Source organism: Misgurnus anguillicaudatus, chromosome 23 (assembly GCF_027580225.2).
Source record: "Misgurnus anguillicaudatus chromosome 23, ASM2758022v2, whole genome shotgun sequence".
Taxonomy (NCBI): Eukaryota; Metazoa; Chordata; class Actinopteri; order Cypriniformes; family Cobitidae; genus Misgurnus; species Misgurnus anguillicaudatus.
Genome location: NC_073359.2, coordinates 26234263 through 26252266, shown reverse-complemented (window position 1 = coordinate 26252266; position 18004 = coordinate 26234263). Strand labels below are relative to the sequence as shown.

The 18004-nt window shown below is 38.0% G+C and overlaps 3 protein-coding genes across 3 annotated transcripts in view; all 3 read left to right on the top strand.

Moving 5' to 3' along the window:
• The window catches only part of LOC129454268 (uncharacterized), a 34758-nt gene that overhangs the window by 13395 nt on the left and 3359 nt on the right, over positions 1-18004 (top strand). The window contains exon 3 of the mRNA XM_055218748.2: positions 16887-17504. Within this exon, the coding sequence (XP_055074723.2) occupies positions 16887-17504 (618 nt within the window). The remainder of the gene's footprint in view (positions 1-16886; positions 17505-18004) is intronic.
• On the top strand, positions 48-2955 carry LOC141359348 (uncharacterized). Its single transcript, XM_073861643.1, has 3 exons — positions 48-384; positions 1582-2047; positions 2252-2955. The coding sequence occupies exons 1-3, from the start codon at positions 112-114 to the stop codon at positions 2875-2877; spliced, it is 1365 nt and encodes a 454-aa protein (XP_073717744.1). The 5' UTR covers positions 48-111; the 3' UTR covers positions 2878-2955.
• On the top strand, positions 3531-14324 carry LOC129453777 (uncharacterized). The gene is made up of 3 exons (XM_055218151.2): positions 3531-3890; positions 12400-12832; positions 12945-14324. Exons 1-3 carry the CDS (start codon positions 3618-3620, stop codon positions 13820-13822), a joined length of 1584 nt encoding a protein of 527 aa, XP_055074126.2. The 5' UTR covers positions 3531-3617; the 3' UTR covers positions 13823-14324.

Sequence of the window (18004 nt, the reverse complement as noted above, 5' to 3'; positions counted from 1 at the left end):
TGGCGTAAGTGCACCTAGAGCTGGTTTACAAACAACCGCCATAAAACTAAAGAAGAAGACGTAGTTTTGTGGCCTGTTAGAGAAGATTGCTGTAATAAAGTGCTTTTTATCATGTCAAGACGGTGTTATTTTCACCCCGACTGCAAATCTCCTATATATGGCCTTCCTAAAGATGACAAAATTAGGGAGCAATGGTTAAATTTTATTTTTAACTCGAGTTCTGAACATAACAACCCCAACATATTTCTCTGTGCTGCGCATTTTACGGAGGACAGCTTCATTAATCGTGAAGAATACAATGCTGGTATCGCACAAATGCTTATACTGAAAAATGAATCAGTTCCAACTTTATCAGGACAACCTGATGATAACGGACCAAAACCTGTAAGTATGTTTTTATATAATAAAAAATATATATAAACGGAGGTCAGAGCCATTTGCACATCGCAGGGCCAGCCGCAAGTAGGATCTCCATAGGATTTTGATTGGTTCTGTATTGTTGTGGCCGCAATGACTTTGTCACAAGATTTAAAAGCGAGTGTTTTTTGTGCACTGTATTGGCCTGCGAGCGCGAGGTCTTGCTTTCTTCGGGCAGGCGCGCATCTCTCTTCGGCGGCTTTCGGTAGTTAACGTTACCTATGGTAATAACGCGTGAATGAGCTGTGTACTTGCAAAACAGCATTTCTATTAATTTATTTGGGATTGGTTCATCTTTATTTATTGTTTTGAAACGGGACTATTTGGATAAATAGACATGAACATAGCTCAGCTCATTTCTCTGCACTGCTACTACAAATTAAACTTAACTCAATACAATTAATATTAATGGTTCAATGACGTGACGTTAATTATTTTGAGTCCATATTGTTCAATTAAATGTAAAATGTTTCAAAATAATTTGCAGATTACTTGCATACATTCTCTTTTTTGAGGACCATATCTAAAATTTTCTGGTATTTCATTTTGAAAGAATATTTGGGGGAAAATAGCAAAAATGTCAATGTGGTGTAACCGATCTGTGTCAGTTGGTGTAACTAGTATAAATATATTCATAAAAAATGTGGAATAAAATATAATCATTTAGTTTAGTGTAATATGATTTTTTTAACATCGATTTTACATAATTTGTCAATGATTATTTAGAAAACAGAGCTGTTTTCAGCATATGTCAGGACAAATATTACAAAAACGCATTAATATTTACATTTAGAAATAACTAATAAAATGATATTTTAAAGTTATTCTTTTTTTATGATGATGATGATTACACTTACATGCCGTCAAGGTGGATAAAATATTTAATATTTCTCATTCTTTTGCGCAATCGGCGGTTACACCATTTGACATTTTCAGGTCGATTCAGTCATAACTTTAATAAAATGGTGCAAATGTAATTTTTTATTGCATAAAATTAACATAAATACACTATGTGCATTGAAATAAACCTGATGCATGTTTTTAAAACAAGTTTTTGTCACTGACCCTAGTACAAATGTATGTCAAAAAGTTATTTAGTGGATCAGTTGTGTGTTGATTCAGTTGATATCATTTATAATCTTACTGTGTGTGTTGTGTTGTCAGGATGTGGATTGTTGTGAAACTTCAATGTATGTGACTGATGGGAGCTCCTCAAAAAGTCTGAATTCAGTGAGCACCGAACAAGATCAGACACTGGTGGATAAACATCTCTCTGAAGAGACAACCGGTCCAACACAGGAATCAGAACTCAGTCTCACTTTACTTTGTTATAGCGAATCAGACAGTGATCAGGAGGATGAATCTACTGAACAAACCACCAAAGAGACTTACAATATTGTCTGTAACGCTGAAGAACAGCAGCAAATCCTGCAGACCACTCTGAAGACGTGTTCAGTCCAACTGGAGGATTGCAGGAACCTGATGGAGATAAAAATAGAAACTACTGATGATGATAATGATGAAGAAGATGATGATGATAAAGAAGATAAGCGTGATGATGAAGATGATGATGATTTTGTTCCTTCGGATGAGCCTTATGATGACGATAATGATCACTGTATTCCTTCAGGTATGTTTCCTTTTATTATTTTTTTGACTTTGGTGTGAATTCCTGTTTTGGTAAAGAGCATTAAGCAGCCCTGTGGTATTAAATTAAATTTTGTATTAGCATAGCTTTATAAAACTTGGACAAACGTCATTTTTGAACGTCTTCTGAATGTGGAAAATTATCACCACAATAGAATTATTTTCAATGCTGTTATGTTTCTTTCAGATGAGATCAATGAATCTTCTGATGAAGAAAAGCCACACAAGTGTCGATACTGTAAAAAGAGATTTTCCAATAAAAGTCAGCTTAAGTCACATATGAGTTTACACACCACGGAGAAACCGTATCAATGCAGTGTATGTGGAAAAACTTTTAAGGTTTTACGTTCTTTAACCTTACACGAATTAATACACAGTGAGAAGAAACCCTTTCCATGTTCACACTGTGATAAAGGTTTCAATAACAAACATAGTCTAACACGACATATTAGAGTTCACACTGGAGAGAAACCTTTCCTCTGCCAACACTGCGGGAAGAGCTTCTCTAATAAAAACGGTTTCAGAATGCATCAGAGAGTTCACACCGGAGAAAAACCTTATCAGTGCACTCAATGTGAAAAGAGCTTCGCACGTTATCAGGCCTTTAAGCTTCATCAACAAGTTCACACTGGAGTAAAACCTTACCAGTGTGAGTTTTGTGGGAAGAATTTCACTCGACAGGACAATTTGGCAACACACCGGAGAATTCATACGGGAGAAAAACCTTACAAGTGCACTCAGTGTGATATGGGATTTACACAAGCAGTTCTCCTGAGACTCCATCAGAAAAAACATACTGGAGGAAAACTTTAACATCTGGAGAGATATTCAATCATGTTAGACATTTTAAAAGACTGAAAAGAAGAAACATGCTGAAGAACAGACCGAAAATTTAAAAAAAATCATGGTTACAAACATTTTACATTTGTAGAAGACTTTGTATTTTCTGTACTGTATTAAAAATAATAGCAGATTTAATTGGATTCAATTAAAACTCTAATGTATTTGTTGTTTGTTTTTTCTACATTTCTTGTTCTGTGACATTAATAATGTGATATTGGTATTTTTTATACATATAGTTAATTTTATACTTATACATTATAAATACATTTTTATGTTCACCCGGAAAGTTTTCTTTACAGCAATTGAGCGTAAGTACATGTATATTCATAAATAATAACAAATATTCTGGGAATGATCCCCATTCTTGATTGTAAATGTTGTGCTGTTATCTATCATTCCTCTAAATAAAAAAAAACTCAAAGACATCATTTAATATAATGATGAGGGTTCATAATAAATATATTTGATTGAAATTCTGTATCTGTAATTATTTTTTTATTACCTTAATTATAATAATTTAAAAGCACCGTAATTTAGCTTTAATATTTGGGATTTTTCGTCCCGTTGCTCAATATGGGCTTCACCTCCATTCCAACAGGTGTCGCAAGTGCACCTAGAGCTGGTTTACAAACAACCGCTATAAAAACCAAAGAAGAAGACGTAGTTGTTGGCCAGCTTGAGGAGATTGTTGTAATAAAGTGCTTTTTATCATGTCAAGACGGTGTTATTTTCACCCCGACTGCAAATCTCCTATATATGGCCTTCCTAAGGACGACAAAATTAGGGAGCAATGGTTAAATTTTATTTTTAACTCGAGTTCTGAACATAACAACCCCAACATATTTCTCTGTGATGCGCATTTTACGGAGGACAGCTTCATTAATCGTGAAGAATACAATGCTGGTTTCACACAAATGCTTATTCTGAAAAATGAATCAGTTCCCACTTTATCAGGACAACGTGCTGATAATGGACCAAAACCTGTAAGTATGTTTTATTGTGTGATTATATGTTTTCAGTTCCAAGCGTAATTTTTTGCCGCTAGACAGTTAGCTAAAGATTGATTTTTTAATGTCATGAATTTTCTTTGGGGAGTGGGGCACAAAGGAGATGTACCTCACGTGATGTTCGTGAACGAATCGTTCTTTTTGAACGAATCTTTTAGGTGAACGAATCGTTCTCGTTCCCGCAATCTATTGACTCATATTTCTCGTTCATTAGGCTGAACAGTTTAGAAATATACAGCTGCAGTCCCGCAGCGCCACACAATCTAGGCCACCCGTCTCAGGCCGGAAGTGATGTTGAACCATATATGGTTTTTGTTATGGGATTTTTAATGGGATTTATAGGTATAATATTGGAAAACAATATCTGAAAATACCAAAACATAATTATATATGTTGATTTAATAACATTTATTTTCATTAACTAATGCAACATCATGGCATAGTGTTTTCCATTTGACAATTAAGTTATAATATTTAATGTTCATTGGGTAACAAATACCGGTACTTAAAGATACAGGGTATAAAAGTTTAATGTCAAACTTTATTTTTAAAAAAATCAGATAAACAAAATAATACTTGTACTTGTACAAACATTTTCAACACAGAATACACAGGTAAAGTTTAATTTGAATGATTTAGCTTAAAATATAGATAATAACAATAATAATATGATAATTTATTATAACATGTTAAAATTGCCAATTTGTATATAGGTGTGAGCAAAAATGTGCTGTTTTAAGGTGTGTCCTTTTAAATGCAAATGAGTTGATCTCTGCACTAAATGGCAGTGCTGTGGTTGGATAATGCAGATTAAAGGTGCCGTGTGTAATTTTTAGAAGGATCTCTTGACAGAAATGCAAAATAATTAACAAAACTATATTGTAAGGGGTGTATAAAGACCTTTCATAATAAACCGTTATGTGTTTATTACCTTAGAATGAGATGTTTTTATCTACATACACCGAGGGTCCTCTTACATGGAAGTCACCATTTTGTGCCACCATGTTTCTACAGAAGCTCTTAACGGACAAACTTTTTTACAAAGTTGTCTCTGGCGATGACATGTTTGTCCGGTGGTGGCTACTGTAGCTTCTCTATGTGTTTCTAAAGCAAAAGGTGAACAATGGACTGAGTTTTTGGTTGCAATTCGCAACCTCGCCACTAGATGCCACTTAAATTTACACGGTGCACCTTTAAGTGGCGGTATTATTATAACTAGATGAGGTTAAAGTTTGTGAACAAACTTTATGTTGGCTTGAGAAAGCCTAGTCTGCGAGTAATAGATGGAGCTGCAGTTGGGGCAGTTAAGTTAGTTGGGGCAGATGGGTTAGTTGGGGCAGAATTGGGCAGTTGGGGCAGAATGGGGCATTTGTGGCAGATGGGGCATTTAGGGTAGTTGGGGCATTTGGGGTAGAATTGGATAATTGGGGCAGACGGGGCACTTGGGGCAGATGGGGCATTTAGAGCAGTTGGGGCATTTAGAGCAGTTGGGGCAGAATGGGGCAGATGAGGCAGTTGGGGCATTTGAGGCATTTAGGGCAGTTTGGGCAGAATGGGGCATTTAGGGCAGATGGGGCATTTGAGGCATTTAGGGCAGTTTGGGCAGAATGGGGCATTTAGGGCAGATGGGGCATTTAAGGCAGATGGGGCATTTAGGGCAGAATGGGGCAGATGAGGCAGTTGGGGCATTTGAGGCATTTAGGGCAGAATAGGGCAGATGGGGCATTTAGGGCAGATGGGGCATTTAGGGCAGTTGGGGCATTTAGGGCAGAATTGGGTGTTTGGGGCAGATGGGGCATTTAGGGTAGTTGGGGCATTTGGGGCAGAATTGGGTAGTTGGGGCAGACGGGGCAGTTGGGGCATTTAGGGCAGGTGGGGCATTTAGGGCAGAATGGGGCAAAGGATGCATTTAGGGCAGAATGGGGCAGATGAGGCATTTGGGGCAGATGAGGCATTTTGAGCAGAATTGGCCAGTTGGGGCAAATGGGGCAAAATGGGGCGGTTGGGGCATTTGGGGCAGATGAGGCATTTGGGGCAGATGGGGCATTTAGGGCAGTTGGGACATTTATGTGTGTGTTTGTTTGAGTATGATTGGGTGTGTAATATTGTGTTTGTGTGTGTAATATTGTGTTTGTGTGTGTAATTTTGTGGTTGTTTGTCTGTGTGTGTGTAGTTGTGGGTTGTGTGTGTGTGTGTGTGTGTGTGTGTGTGTGCGTGTGTGAGTCTGTGTTTTTGTGACAGCATGTTATATATAATTTTGTGTTTGTGTGTGTAATTGTGTAATTGTGTGTCTGTGTGTAGTTTTGTGTCTGTGTGTAGTTGTGTGTCTGTGTGTGGTTGTGTGTGTGTGCATGTCTGTGTTTTTGTGACAGTATGATATATATAATTTTGTGTTTGTGTGTGTAATTGTGTGTCTTTGTGTAGTTGTGTGTCTGTGTGTAGTTGTGTGTCTGTGTGGTTGTGTGTCTGTGTGTGTGTCTGTGTGTAGTTGTCTGTGTGTTTGTGCTATTGAGTGAGTTTTGTGAGACAGAGATAGACTGAGAGAGGTTGAGAGATGATGTAATGTGTTTGTATGAATGAGAGTTGACAGTTAGAATTTGAAAATAAACACTCAGCCTAAACATTCTATGAATGTAAGTCTATGGGACTTTTTTGGGACGTTTGATCGGACGGTTTAGGAGAACCGTAAGTCCGATCGCTTAGAAAAGATATAGCAACTCAAGTCAGATCAGACTGAAGGTCTGTGCAAAGTTTGGTGTGTGTAGCTTAAAAGCTCTAGGAGGAGTTAGAGTTAGAAATTTTGGTCTCAGAAGAAAAAGAATAATAATAACTAGATAGAAAAGTTTGTTGACAAACTTTATGTTGGCTTGACAAAGCCTGGCCTGAACGTTAAAAACGGTTTGACAGAAGTTTAGTTTAGTAGGCTATCTGGCTGTTAGTATGTTTAAGTATGAAGCTAGCCTGATTTAACATGAAGCTAGCATGATTAGCCTGAAGCTAGCATGAAGCTAACATGATTAGCATGAAGTTAGCATGATTAGCATGAAGCTAGCATGATGCTAACATGAAATAGCATGAAGCTAGCATGATGTTAACATGAATTAGCATGAAGCTAACATGATTAGCATGAAGCTAGCATGAAGCTAACATGATTAACATGAAGTTAGCATGATGCTAACATGAATTAGCATGAAGCTAGCATGATGCTAACATGAATTAGCATGAAGCTAGCATGATGCTAACATGAATTAGCATTAAGCTAGCATGATGCTAACATGAATTAGCATGAAGCTAGCAGGATGCTAACATGAATTAGCATGAAGCTAGCATGATGCTAACATGAATTAACATGAATTAGCATGAAGTTAGCATGAAGCTAGCATGATGCTAACATGAATTAGCATGAAGCTAGCATGATGCTAACATGAATTAGCATGAAGCTAGCATGATGCTAACATGAATTAGCATGAAGCTAGCATGATGCTAACATGAATTAGCATGAAGCTAGCATGATGCTAACATGAATTAGCATGAAGCTAGCATGATGCTAACATGAATTAGCATGAAGCTAGCATGATGCTAACATGAATTAGCATAAAGCTAGCATGATGTTAACATGAATTAACATGAAGCTAGCATGAAGCTAGCATGATGCTAACATGAATTAGCATGAAGCTAGCATGATGCTAACATGAATTAACATGAATTAGCATGAAGTTAGCATGAAGCTAGCATGATGCTAACATGAATTAGCATGAAGCTAGCATGATGCTAACATGAATTAGCATGAAGCTAGCATGATGCTAACATGAATTAGCATGAAGCTAGCACGATGCTAACATGAATTAGCATGAAGCTAGCATGATGCTAACATGAATTAGCATGAAGTTAGCATGATGCTAACATGAATTAGCATGAAGCTAGCATGATGCTAACATGAATTAGCATGAAGCTAGCATGATGCTAACATGAATTAGCATGAAGCTAGCATGATGCTAACATGAATTAACATGAAGCTAGCATGAAGCTAGCATGATGCTAACATGAATTAGCATGAAGCTAGCATGATGCTAACATGAATTAGCATGAAGCTAGCATGATGCTAACATGAATTAGCATTAAGTTAGCATAATGTTAACATGAATTAGCATGAAGCTAGCATGATGCTAACATGAATTAGCACGAAGCTAGCATGATGCTAACATGAATTAGCATGAAGCTAGCATGATGCTAACATGAATAAGCATGAAGTTAGCAAGATTTATTATGAAATTAGCATAAAGCTAGCATGAAACTAGCATGAAGCTAGTATGACTTAGCTTGAAGCTAGCATGAAGCTAACATGACCAAAAGACCCAACCCCCATGTCTCTATGATGTTCGGATCCAGAGATATAAGGCTTTGTTTATTATGTTGCTAGGGTGCTCATATTTGGTTGCTAGGGGCGTGGCTTAATAGCTCAATAAGAATCCTTAGAGACTGATTGGATGCCTGAGTAAAATGAGCCCACCCCCATGTCTCTGTGACACTGTGCTGCAAAGATATCCATCTGGGCATTTTATAATGGCAGTCTATGGGAGATGTTGCTAGGGTGCCCAAAAATGGTTGCTAAGGGCGTGGCTTAATTGCTATGGGATGATCCAGAGAGACTGATTGGATGCCTGAGTAAAATGAGCCAACCCCCATGGCTCTATGACACTGTAAAGCGAAGATATTCCATCTGGAACGTTTCTATTCCCTTATATGGGCGTGTTTCCTGCCCCGTTATAAGTCAATGGGGAATTTTGGGGGCCTCCTACACCCCAGGGGTGAAACTTACACCCCAATGTGAGGTATGTTCTCACAGTGCCTGTAAGCCTCCTTAAATATGGTAAGCCACAAGTTTCTACAAATTTCTCACTCGGAGCTATGACCTGTCAAAGTTTGTCGCAATGTTAAGTAAATGGGACTTTTCGGAAGTTTTACGTCCCGTTTTAGGAATTCTGTAAGTCGGATCCCGTCAAAAAGATATAGCACACTTCTTTAGACCAGTCAGAATGTCCGTGGAAAATTTCGTGGATGTAGCTTGAAAGCTGTCGGACGAGTTAGCCGCAGAAATTTTAGTCTCAGAAGAAGAAGAAGAAGAAGAAGAAGAAGAAGAAGAATAATAATAATAAGTTTAAATACAATATCAGTATGTTGGCTTTGTCAAAGCCAACATAATAAGTTTAAGTGCAACAACAGTATGTTGGCTTTCTCAAGCCAACATAATAAGATCCCTTTCTGATTTCACAAGGGGAGCTAAATTTCAATTACCTATTTTTTCACATGCTTGCAGAGAATGGTTAACCAAAACTAAGTTACTTGGTTGATCTTAGCACAGTATAGACAACTAGATGAGGTTAAAGTTTGTGAACAAACTTTATGTTGGCTTGAGAAAGCCTAGTCTGAGAGTAATAGATGGAGCTGCAATTGGGGCAGTTAAGTTAGTTGGGGCAGAATTGGGCAGTTGGGGCAGAATTGGGCAGTTGGGGCAGAATGGGGCATTTGTGGCAGATGGGGCATTTAGGGTAGTTGGGGCATTTGGGGTAGAATTGGATAATTGGGGCAGATGGGGCATTTAGAGCAGTTGGGGCATTTAGAGCAGTTGGGGCAGAATGGGGCAGATGAGGCAGATGGGGCATTTGAGGCATTTAGGGCAGTTTGGGCAGAATGGGGCATTTAGGGCAGATGGGGCATTTGAGGCATTTAGGGCAGTTTGGGCAGAATGGGGCATTTAGGGCAGATGGGGCATTTAGGGCAGATGGGGCATTTAGGGCAGAATGGGGCAGATGAGGCAGTTGGGGCATTTAGGGTAGTTGGGGCATTTGGGGTAGAATTGGATAATTGGGGCAGACGGGGCACTTTGGGCAGATGGGGCATTTAGAGCAGTTGGGGCATTTAGAGCAGTTGGGGCAGAATGGGGCAGATGAGGCAGATGGGGCATTTGAGGCATTTAGGGCAGTTTGGGCAGAATGGGGCATTTAGGGCAGATGGGGCATTTGAGGCATTTAGGGCAGTTTGGGCAGATGGGGCATTTAGTGCAGATGGGGCATTTAGGGCAGTTGGGGCATTTAGGGCAGTTGGGGCATTTGGGGCATTTAGGGCAGTTAGGGCAGAATTGGGTGTTTGGGGCAGATGGGGCATTTAGGGTAGTTGGGGCATTTGGGGCAGAATTGGGTAGTTGGGGCAGACAGGGCATTTAGGGCAGTTGGGGCATTTAGGGCAGTTGGGGCATTTAGGGCAGAATGGGGCAAAGGAGGCATTTAGGGCAGAATGGGGCAGTTGGGGCAGATGAGGCATTTGGGGCAGATGAGGCATTTTGAGCAGAATTGGCCAGTTGGGGCAAATGGAGCAAAATGGGGCGGTTGGGGCATTTGGGGCAGATGAGGCATTTGGGGCAGAATGGGGCAGATGGGGCATTTAGGGCAGTTGGGACATTTATGTGTGTGTTTGTTTGAGTATGATTGGGTGTGTAATATTGTGTTTGTGTGTGTAATATTGTGTTTGTATGTGTAATTTTGTGGTTGTGTGTCTGTGTGTGTGTAGTTGTGGGTTGTGTGTGTGTGTGTGTGTGTGTGTGTGTGTGTGTGTGTGTGTGTGTGTGTGTGTGTGTGTGTGTGTGTGTGTGTGCGTGTGTGAGTCTGTGTTTTTGTGACAGCATGTTATATATAATTTTGTGTTTGTGTTTGTAATTGTGTGTCTGTGTGTAGTTGTGTGTCTGTGTGTAGTTGTGTGTCTGTGTGTGGTTGTGTGTGTGTGCATGTCTGTGTTTTTGTGACAGTATGTTATATATAATTTTGTGTTTGTGTGTGTAATTGTGTGTCTGTGTGTAGTTGTGTGTCTGTGTGTAGTTGTGTGTGGTTGTGTGTCTGTGTGGTTGTGTGTCTGTGTGGTTGTGTGTCTGTGTGTAGTTGTCTGTGTGTTTGTGCTATTGAGTGAGTTTTGTGAGACAGAGATAGACTGAGAGAGGTTGAGAGATGATGTAATGTGTTTGTATGAATGAGAGTTGACAGTTAGAATTTGAAAATAAACACTCAGCCTAAACATTCTATGAATGTAAGTCTATGGGACTTTTTTGGGACGTTTGATCGGACGGTTTAGGAGAACCGTAAGTCCGATCGCTTAGAAAAGATATAGCAACTCAAGTCAGATCAGACCGAAGGTCTGTGCAAAGTTTGGTGTGTGTAGCTTAAAAGCTCTAGGAGGAGTTAGAGTTAGAAATTTTAGTCTCAGAAGAAAAAGAATAATAATAATAAGTTTAAGTGCAACAACAGTATGTTGGCTTTCTCAAGCCAACATAATGATAACGCAATGCTGGTCCACAATACATATATTAGACACACAATTCAAGATATCCATACCTTTGTGGATAATTGAACCCTGTGCTGGTGTGGTTTATTAAAATGTAATTTAACTTGGTACACTGTTGAAGTTGGTGTTATGCTGCGTTTACACCAGCCGTGATAGAGGCTGCAAGCGCAGGTGATTTACATGTTAAGTCAATGCAAAGACGCGATTACACGCGGATTATTATCCTGCGGCGCGGTACACGCTGTAAACGCGGTGCGAATGGCGCATTCCGTGCGAATTGAGCGTTGCCATGGGAAATGCGTGATTGAATAATCAGAACTTCGGCGGCTTTCTGCACCGCGTTTACAGGACCTTGCTGTTGTGTGACGTGATTACAGGAAGCAAGCGGAGTCGTAGAAGCCCCTCCCATGACGTGAATTTCTCGAATGACTATAATTTCACACGTGAAGGAAGCGAGTGAACTCAAATGTTCAAGCGTCCAACTACGTGCAAATAGTGCGTTTTTGCTGCCACTACCGCCTCTGGTGTAAACGCAACATTAATCTTTTTTTCTAATGCTGGGTCTACACCAGCCGCAGTAGAGGCGTTGACGCGCATTCTGGAGGTCTTGCGGCACGAATGAGGCGTTTAGCACGGCACGGTAGACACCATTCTGACTCAATCGCCTGGCAAATGCATGAGTTGAAAATTTGAACTTTGGCGTAAAAACGCACACGTTAACCAATCAGGAGCTTGCTCTAGTAGTGACGTGATTACATGTGAACTTCCGCGTGAATGTATCGATGACTAAATTTCACGCGCGAATGAAGCAAGTAAACTGCTTTAAAATGCTACGTACACACCAAATGCGTTTGTTTCAAATGTTTGAACTATGCATTAAAAAAACATATGAAACAAAAACGAATGTGGTTTTACCACAAACACTTATTTTCAACACCCAATCAAAAAATAATGAACTGTTAGCAAAATTAAAACGGTAAAAACAGTAGGTTTAACATTTAAAAAATAAAATGTGAAATATGTTCACAGTCGGTATTAGAGCCTACTACACACTTTTACTTTTTTAGTAGTTAGTGAAAACTAAAAGCTGTTCAGTTGTGTGTTGATTCAGTTGCTATCATTAATAATCTTACTGTGTGTGTTGTGTTGTCAGGATGTGGATTTTTGTGAATCTTCAGTGTATGTGACTGACGGGAACTCCTCAGAAAGTCTGGATTCAATGAGCACCAACAAACATCTCTCTGAAGAGACATCCGGTCCCACACAGGAATCAGAGCTCGATCTCACTTTACTATGTTATAGCGAGTCAGACAGTGATCAGGAGGATGAATTTAGTGAACAAACCACCAAAGAGTCTTATGATATCGTCTGTAAAGCTGAAGAACAGCAGGAAATCATACAGACCACGGTGAAGACATGTTCAGTCCAACTGGAGGATTGCAGGAACCTGATGGAGATAAAAATAGAAACTATAAAAGAGGAATGTGACTCTGAGGATGATGAAGATGATGATCATGATGATGATGATGATTTTGTTCCCTCGGATGAGCCTTTAGATGACGATGAAAAACACTGTATTCCTTCAGGTATGTTTCATTTTTATTCTTTCTTGTCATTGGTGTAAATTCCTGTTTTGGTAAATAGAATTAAATGGCACAAAAAATTGCATTTTTTTTAATGCTGTTGTGTTTCTTTCAGATGAGATCAATGAATCTTCTGATGAAGAAAAACCACACAAGTGTCCATACTGTAAGAAGAGATTTTCCGATACAAGTCAGGTTAAGGCACATGTGCGTTTACACACCAAGGAGAAACCGTATCAATGCAGCGTATGTGGAAAAACCTTTAAGTTTTTACGTTCTTTTAAAAAACACGAATTAACACACAGTGAAGAGAAACCCTTTCCATGTTCACACTGTGATAAACGTTTTAGTAATAAACATATGCTAACACAACACGAGAGAGTTCACACCGGAGAGAAACCGTACCTGTGCCAACACTGTGGAAAAAGCTTCTCTAATACAAATGGTTTAAAAATTCATCAGAGAGTTCACACCGGAGAAAAACCCTATCAGTGCACTCAATGTGAAAAGAGCTTCGCACGTTACCAGGCCTTTAAGCTTCATCAGCGAGTCCACACTGGAGTGAAACCTTATCAGTGTGATTTTTGTGGAAAGAGTTTCAATCGACAGGACAATTTGGTTACACATGAGAGAGTTCACACTGGAGAGAAACCGTACATCTGCAAACAATGTGGGAACGGCTTCTCTAATACCAGTGCTTTAAAATTGCATCAAAGAGTTCACACCGGAGAAAAACCTTATCAGTGCACTCAATGTGAAAAGAGCTTCGCACATCCCCGGGGTTATAAGCTTCATCTGCAAGTTCACACTGGAGTTAAACCTTATCCGTGTAATGTTTGTGGAAAGAGTTTCACTCGACGGGACAATTTATTGACACATCAGAGAATTCATACGGGAGAAAAACCTTACAAGTGCACTGAATGTGATAAGGGATTTACACAAGCAGTTCTCTTAAGAGTCCATCAGAAAAAACACCATGGAGAAAACCCTTAACATCTGTAGAGAGATGTTCAGTCATGTAGGACATTTAAAGAACATTAGAAGAAACATGCAAAAAACAGACTGAGAAAATGACAAAAATTTATATATAAAAAAAAAAAATGGTTACAAGCACTATTTTACATTTGTAGAAAACTTTGTATTTTCTGTACTGTTTTGAAAATAATAGCAGATTTAATTGGATTCAAATAAAACTCAAATGTGAGATTTTTTTCTACATTTCTGGTTCTGTGACATTTATAATGTGATATTGTTATTTTCTGTATTTTTTATTATAAATACATTATTTATTTAGCACACCCAGAAAGTTTTCTTTACAGATGTTTAGCGTTAGTTTCTGTATATTCAGAAATAAAAACAAATGTTCTGGCAACGGTCCCTAACTTTATTCTCGATTGTAAATAGTTAATGTTGTGTTGTTATCTATCATTCCTCTTACTAAAAAATCTATTTAATATAATGAGGAGGATTCATAATAAATTTGATTTAAATTCTGTATCTGTCATTATTTATTTTTTTAATAACTTTTATTATAATAATTTAGAAGCAACGTAATTTAGATTTAATATTTAGGATTTGTTTCTCCCGTTCCTCCTTATGGGCTTCATCTCCACTCCAGCAGGTGGCGCAAGTGCACCTAGAGCTGGTTTACAAACAACCGCTATAAAAACCAAAGAAGAAGACGTAGTTGTTGGCCAGCTTGAGAAGATTGTTGTAATAAAGTGCTTTTTATCATGTCAAGACGGTGTTATTTTCACCCCGACTGCAAACCTCCTATATATGGCCTTCCTAAAGATGAGGAAATTAGGGAGCAATGGTTACATTTTATTTTTAACTCGAGTTCTGAACATAACAACCTCCCCAACATATTTCTCTGTGATGCGCATTTTACGGAGGCCAGCTTCATTAATCGTGAAGAGTACAATGTTGGTATCGAACAAATGCTTATACTGAAAAATGAATCAGTTCCTACTTTATCAGGACAACCTGCTGATAATGGATCAAAACCTGTAAGTATGTTTTATTTTGTAAATATATGTTTTTACTTTCAAGCGTAATTTGGCGCCGCTAGCCAGTTAAGTTAACTAAAGATTAAAGTTTTTATGTCATTAATTTCCTTTTGGGAGTGGGGCACATAGGAGATGGACCACACGTGAGGGGGCGTAAGCTAAACAGTTGAGATTTATCCAGCTGCAGCGCCACACAATTCAGGCCACCCGTCTCAGGCCGGAAGTGATGTTGAACCATATTTAATGCAAATTTTATGTATAATACTGGAAAACTACTTCTGGAATGCTAAAACATAACGTAATTATATATCTGTTAATTTTATTAACATTTATTTTCATGTAGTTGACTAAAGTGTCTCCATAGTACGTATGTGATGTTTTAGCTCAAAATATCATATAGATAATTTATTATTATTAACATGTTAAAATTGCCACTTTGTAGGTGTGAGCAAAAATGTGTGTTTTTTAAAATGCAGATGAGATGATCACTGCAGTAAATAGCAGTGCCGTGATTGGATAGTGCAGATTAAGGGGCGGTATTATCCCCTCCTGACATCACAAGGGGATCCAAATGTCAATGACCTATTTTTTTACATGCTTCCAAAGAATGGTTTACCAAAACTAAGTTACTGGGTTGAACTTTATCACATTGTCTAAGTTGATAGAAGCACTGGGGACCCAATTATAGCACTTAAACATGAAAAAGTCAGATCATTTTCATGATATGAAGAGTTTCGTTGCAAAACGAGATAACTCTGTTGATTGTGCATTCCAATTAATATCATAAATAAATAACTGCAGTTGGTTTGTTTTGATTTAAACCTTCATAACTTAAAAAATACAGCTAAGTAGCACCATAAAACAAAATAATAACATAATAACATAATAATAAACATGTTTTGACAAAAATGTTAAAAACGGCGTTATCTCGTTTTGCAACGAAACTCTTCATATGTCCCCTTTACGGAAAATGATCTTTCACGGGTGCTTTAATACATCTAATGATATATCAATTTCACTTTTTGCAAACAGTTTGATCATACAGTAGAACAGTTTAGACAGTGATAATGATAATTGAACCAATGCTGGTGTAGTTATTAAGGTGTAATTTAACTTGGTACACTCTTGGAGTTATTCTTTTTCAGCTTATATATTGGTTGTACGATTGCTATTTGAAGTATTTAGTGAAAACTAAAAGCTGTTCAGTTGTGTGTTGATCAGCTGATATCATTTATAATCTTGCTGTGTGTTGTGTTGTCAGGATGTGGATTGTTGTGAATCTTCAGTGAATATGAATGATGGGAGCTCCTCAGAAAGTCTGGATTCAGTGAGCGTTGAACAAGATCAGCCACTGCTGGACAAACATCTCTCTGAAGAGACATCTGGTCCCACACAGGAATCAGAGCTCGATCTCAATTTACTCTGTTACAGCGAGTCAGACAGCGATCAGGAGGATGAATCTACTGATAAAACCACCAAAGAGACTTATGATATCGTCTGTAAAGCTGAAGAACAGCAGCAGATCCTGCAGTCCACAGTGAAGACGTCTACAGTCATACTGGAGGACTTTAAGAACCAGATGGAAATAAAAATAGAAACTATAGAAGAGGAACATAACACTGATGATGATGATGAGGATGATGATGATGATGATGATGATGAGGATGATGATGAAGATAAGGAAAAGCGTTATGATGACGATGATGATTTCGTTCCTTCGGATGAGTCTAATGATGATGATGATCACTGTATTCCTTCAGGTATGTCTCTTTTTGTATTCTTTCTTGGCATTGCTGTAAATGCCAAGAAATCGTGCAAATCGAATGTTTCTCTACCAATCAGAATAAAGCATTTAGCAGCCCTGTGGTATCAAATCAAATTTTGTATTAGCATAGCTTTATAAAATACTTTAAAGAACCGACAAATGTCATCTTTGAATGTCATGAATGTGGTAAATGATACAAAATCACCGTGTTTACTGTGTTTGCAGTTTGTGTAAATTTAAGTAAAAATAACAACTATTTTCAATGTTGTTGTGTTTCCTTCAGATGAGATCAATGAATCTTCTGATAAAGAGAAACCACACAAGTGTCCATACTGTAAGAAGACATTTTCCAAAATAACTAACGTTAAAAACCATGTGCGTTTACACACCAAGGAGAAACCATATCAATGCAGTATATGTGGGAAAACCTTTAGGTTTTCGTGGTCTTTAAAATCGCACGAAAGAATACACAGCGGGGAGCAACCCTTTCAATGTTCACACTGTGGTAAACGTTTTAATTATAAGTATTATTTAACGGAACACGAGAGAGTTCACACTGGAGAGAAACCTTTCCTTTGCCAACACTGTGGGAAGACCTTTCCAAAACATCAGAATCTTACATTTCATCAGAGAGTTCACACCGGTGAAAAACCTTATCAGTGCTCTCAATGTGGAAAGAGCTTTGCGCGTCCCCAGACCTATAAGACTCATCAACAAGTTCACCTTGGAGTTAAACCTTATCCGTGTAATATTTGCGGGAAGAGTTTCACTCGACAGGACAATTTGGCGACACATCAGAGAATTCATACGGGAGAAAAACCTTACAAGTGTCCTCAGTGTGATTTGGGATTTACACAAGCAGTTCTCCTGAGACTCCATCAGAAAAAACATACTGCAGGAAAACTTTAACATCGGGAGAGATATTAAATCATGTAGGACATTTAAAGACTCATCAGAAGAAACATGCTAAAGAACAGACTGAAAAAAATTCAAAAATTAATAAAAAAAATGGTTACAAACACTATTTTACATTTTTAGAAGAATTTGTATTTTCTGTACTGTATTGAAAGTAATAGCAGATTTAATTTGATCTGAGTAAAACTCAAATGTATTTGTTGTGAGACTTTTTTCAACATTTTTGGTTCTGTGACATTTATAATGTGATATTGGTATTTTCTGTATTTTTTTACAGTTTATAAAAATATAATTTTATACATATACATTATAAATACATTATTTGGTACACCCAGAATGTTTTCTTTACATAAATTAGCATTAGCTAATTAGCATGAGCATTAGTAGCTGTGTATTCAGAAATAAAAACAAATGTTTTGGCAATGGTCCCTAACTTTATTTTACAATTGTAAATTGAGTTATTGTAAATTGTAAATAAATAGTTAA

Bases quoted from the DNA above. Each gene is read 5' to 3' on its own strand.
- LOC141359348 (XM_073861643.1), top strand. From the start codon at position 112: ATGTCAAGACGGTGTTATTTTCACCCCGACTGCAAATCTCCTATATAT. The intron at 385-1,581 runs GTAAGTATGTTT...TTGTGTTGTCAG, and splicing joins ATGATAACGGACCAAAACCT to GATGTGGATTGTTGTGAAAC. The intron at 2,048-2,251 runs GTATGTTTCCTT...TGTTTCTTTCAG, and splicing joins TGATCACTGTATTCCTTCAG to ATGAGATCAATGAATCTTCT.
- LOC129453777 (XM_055218151.2), top strand. From the start codon at position 3,618: ATGTCAAGACGGTGTTATTTTCACCCCGACTGCAAATCTCCTATATAT. The intron at 3,891-12,399 runs GTAAGTATGTTT...TTGTGTTGTCAG, and splicing joins CTGATAATGGACCAAAACCT to GATGTGGATTTTTGTGAATC. The intron at 12,833-12,944 runs GTATGTTTCATT...TGTTTCTTTCAG, and splicing joins AAAACACTGTATTCCTTCAG to ATGAGATCAATGAATCTTCT.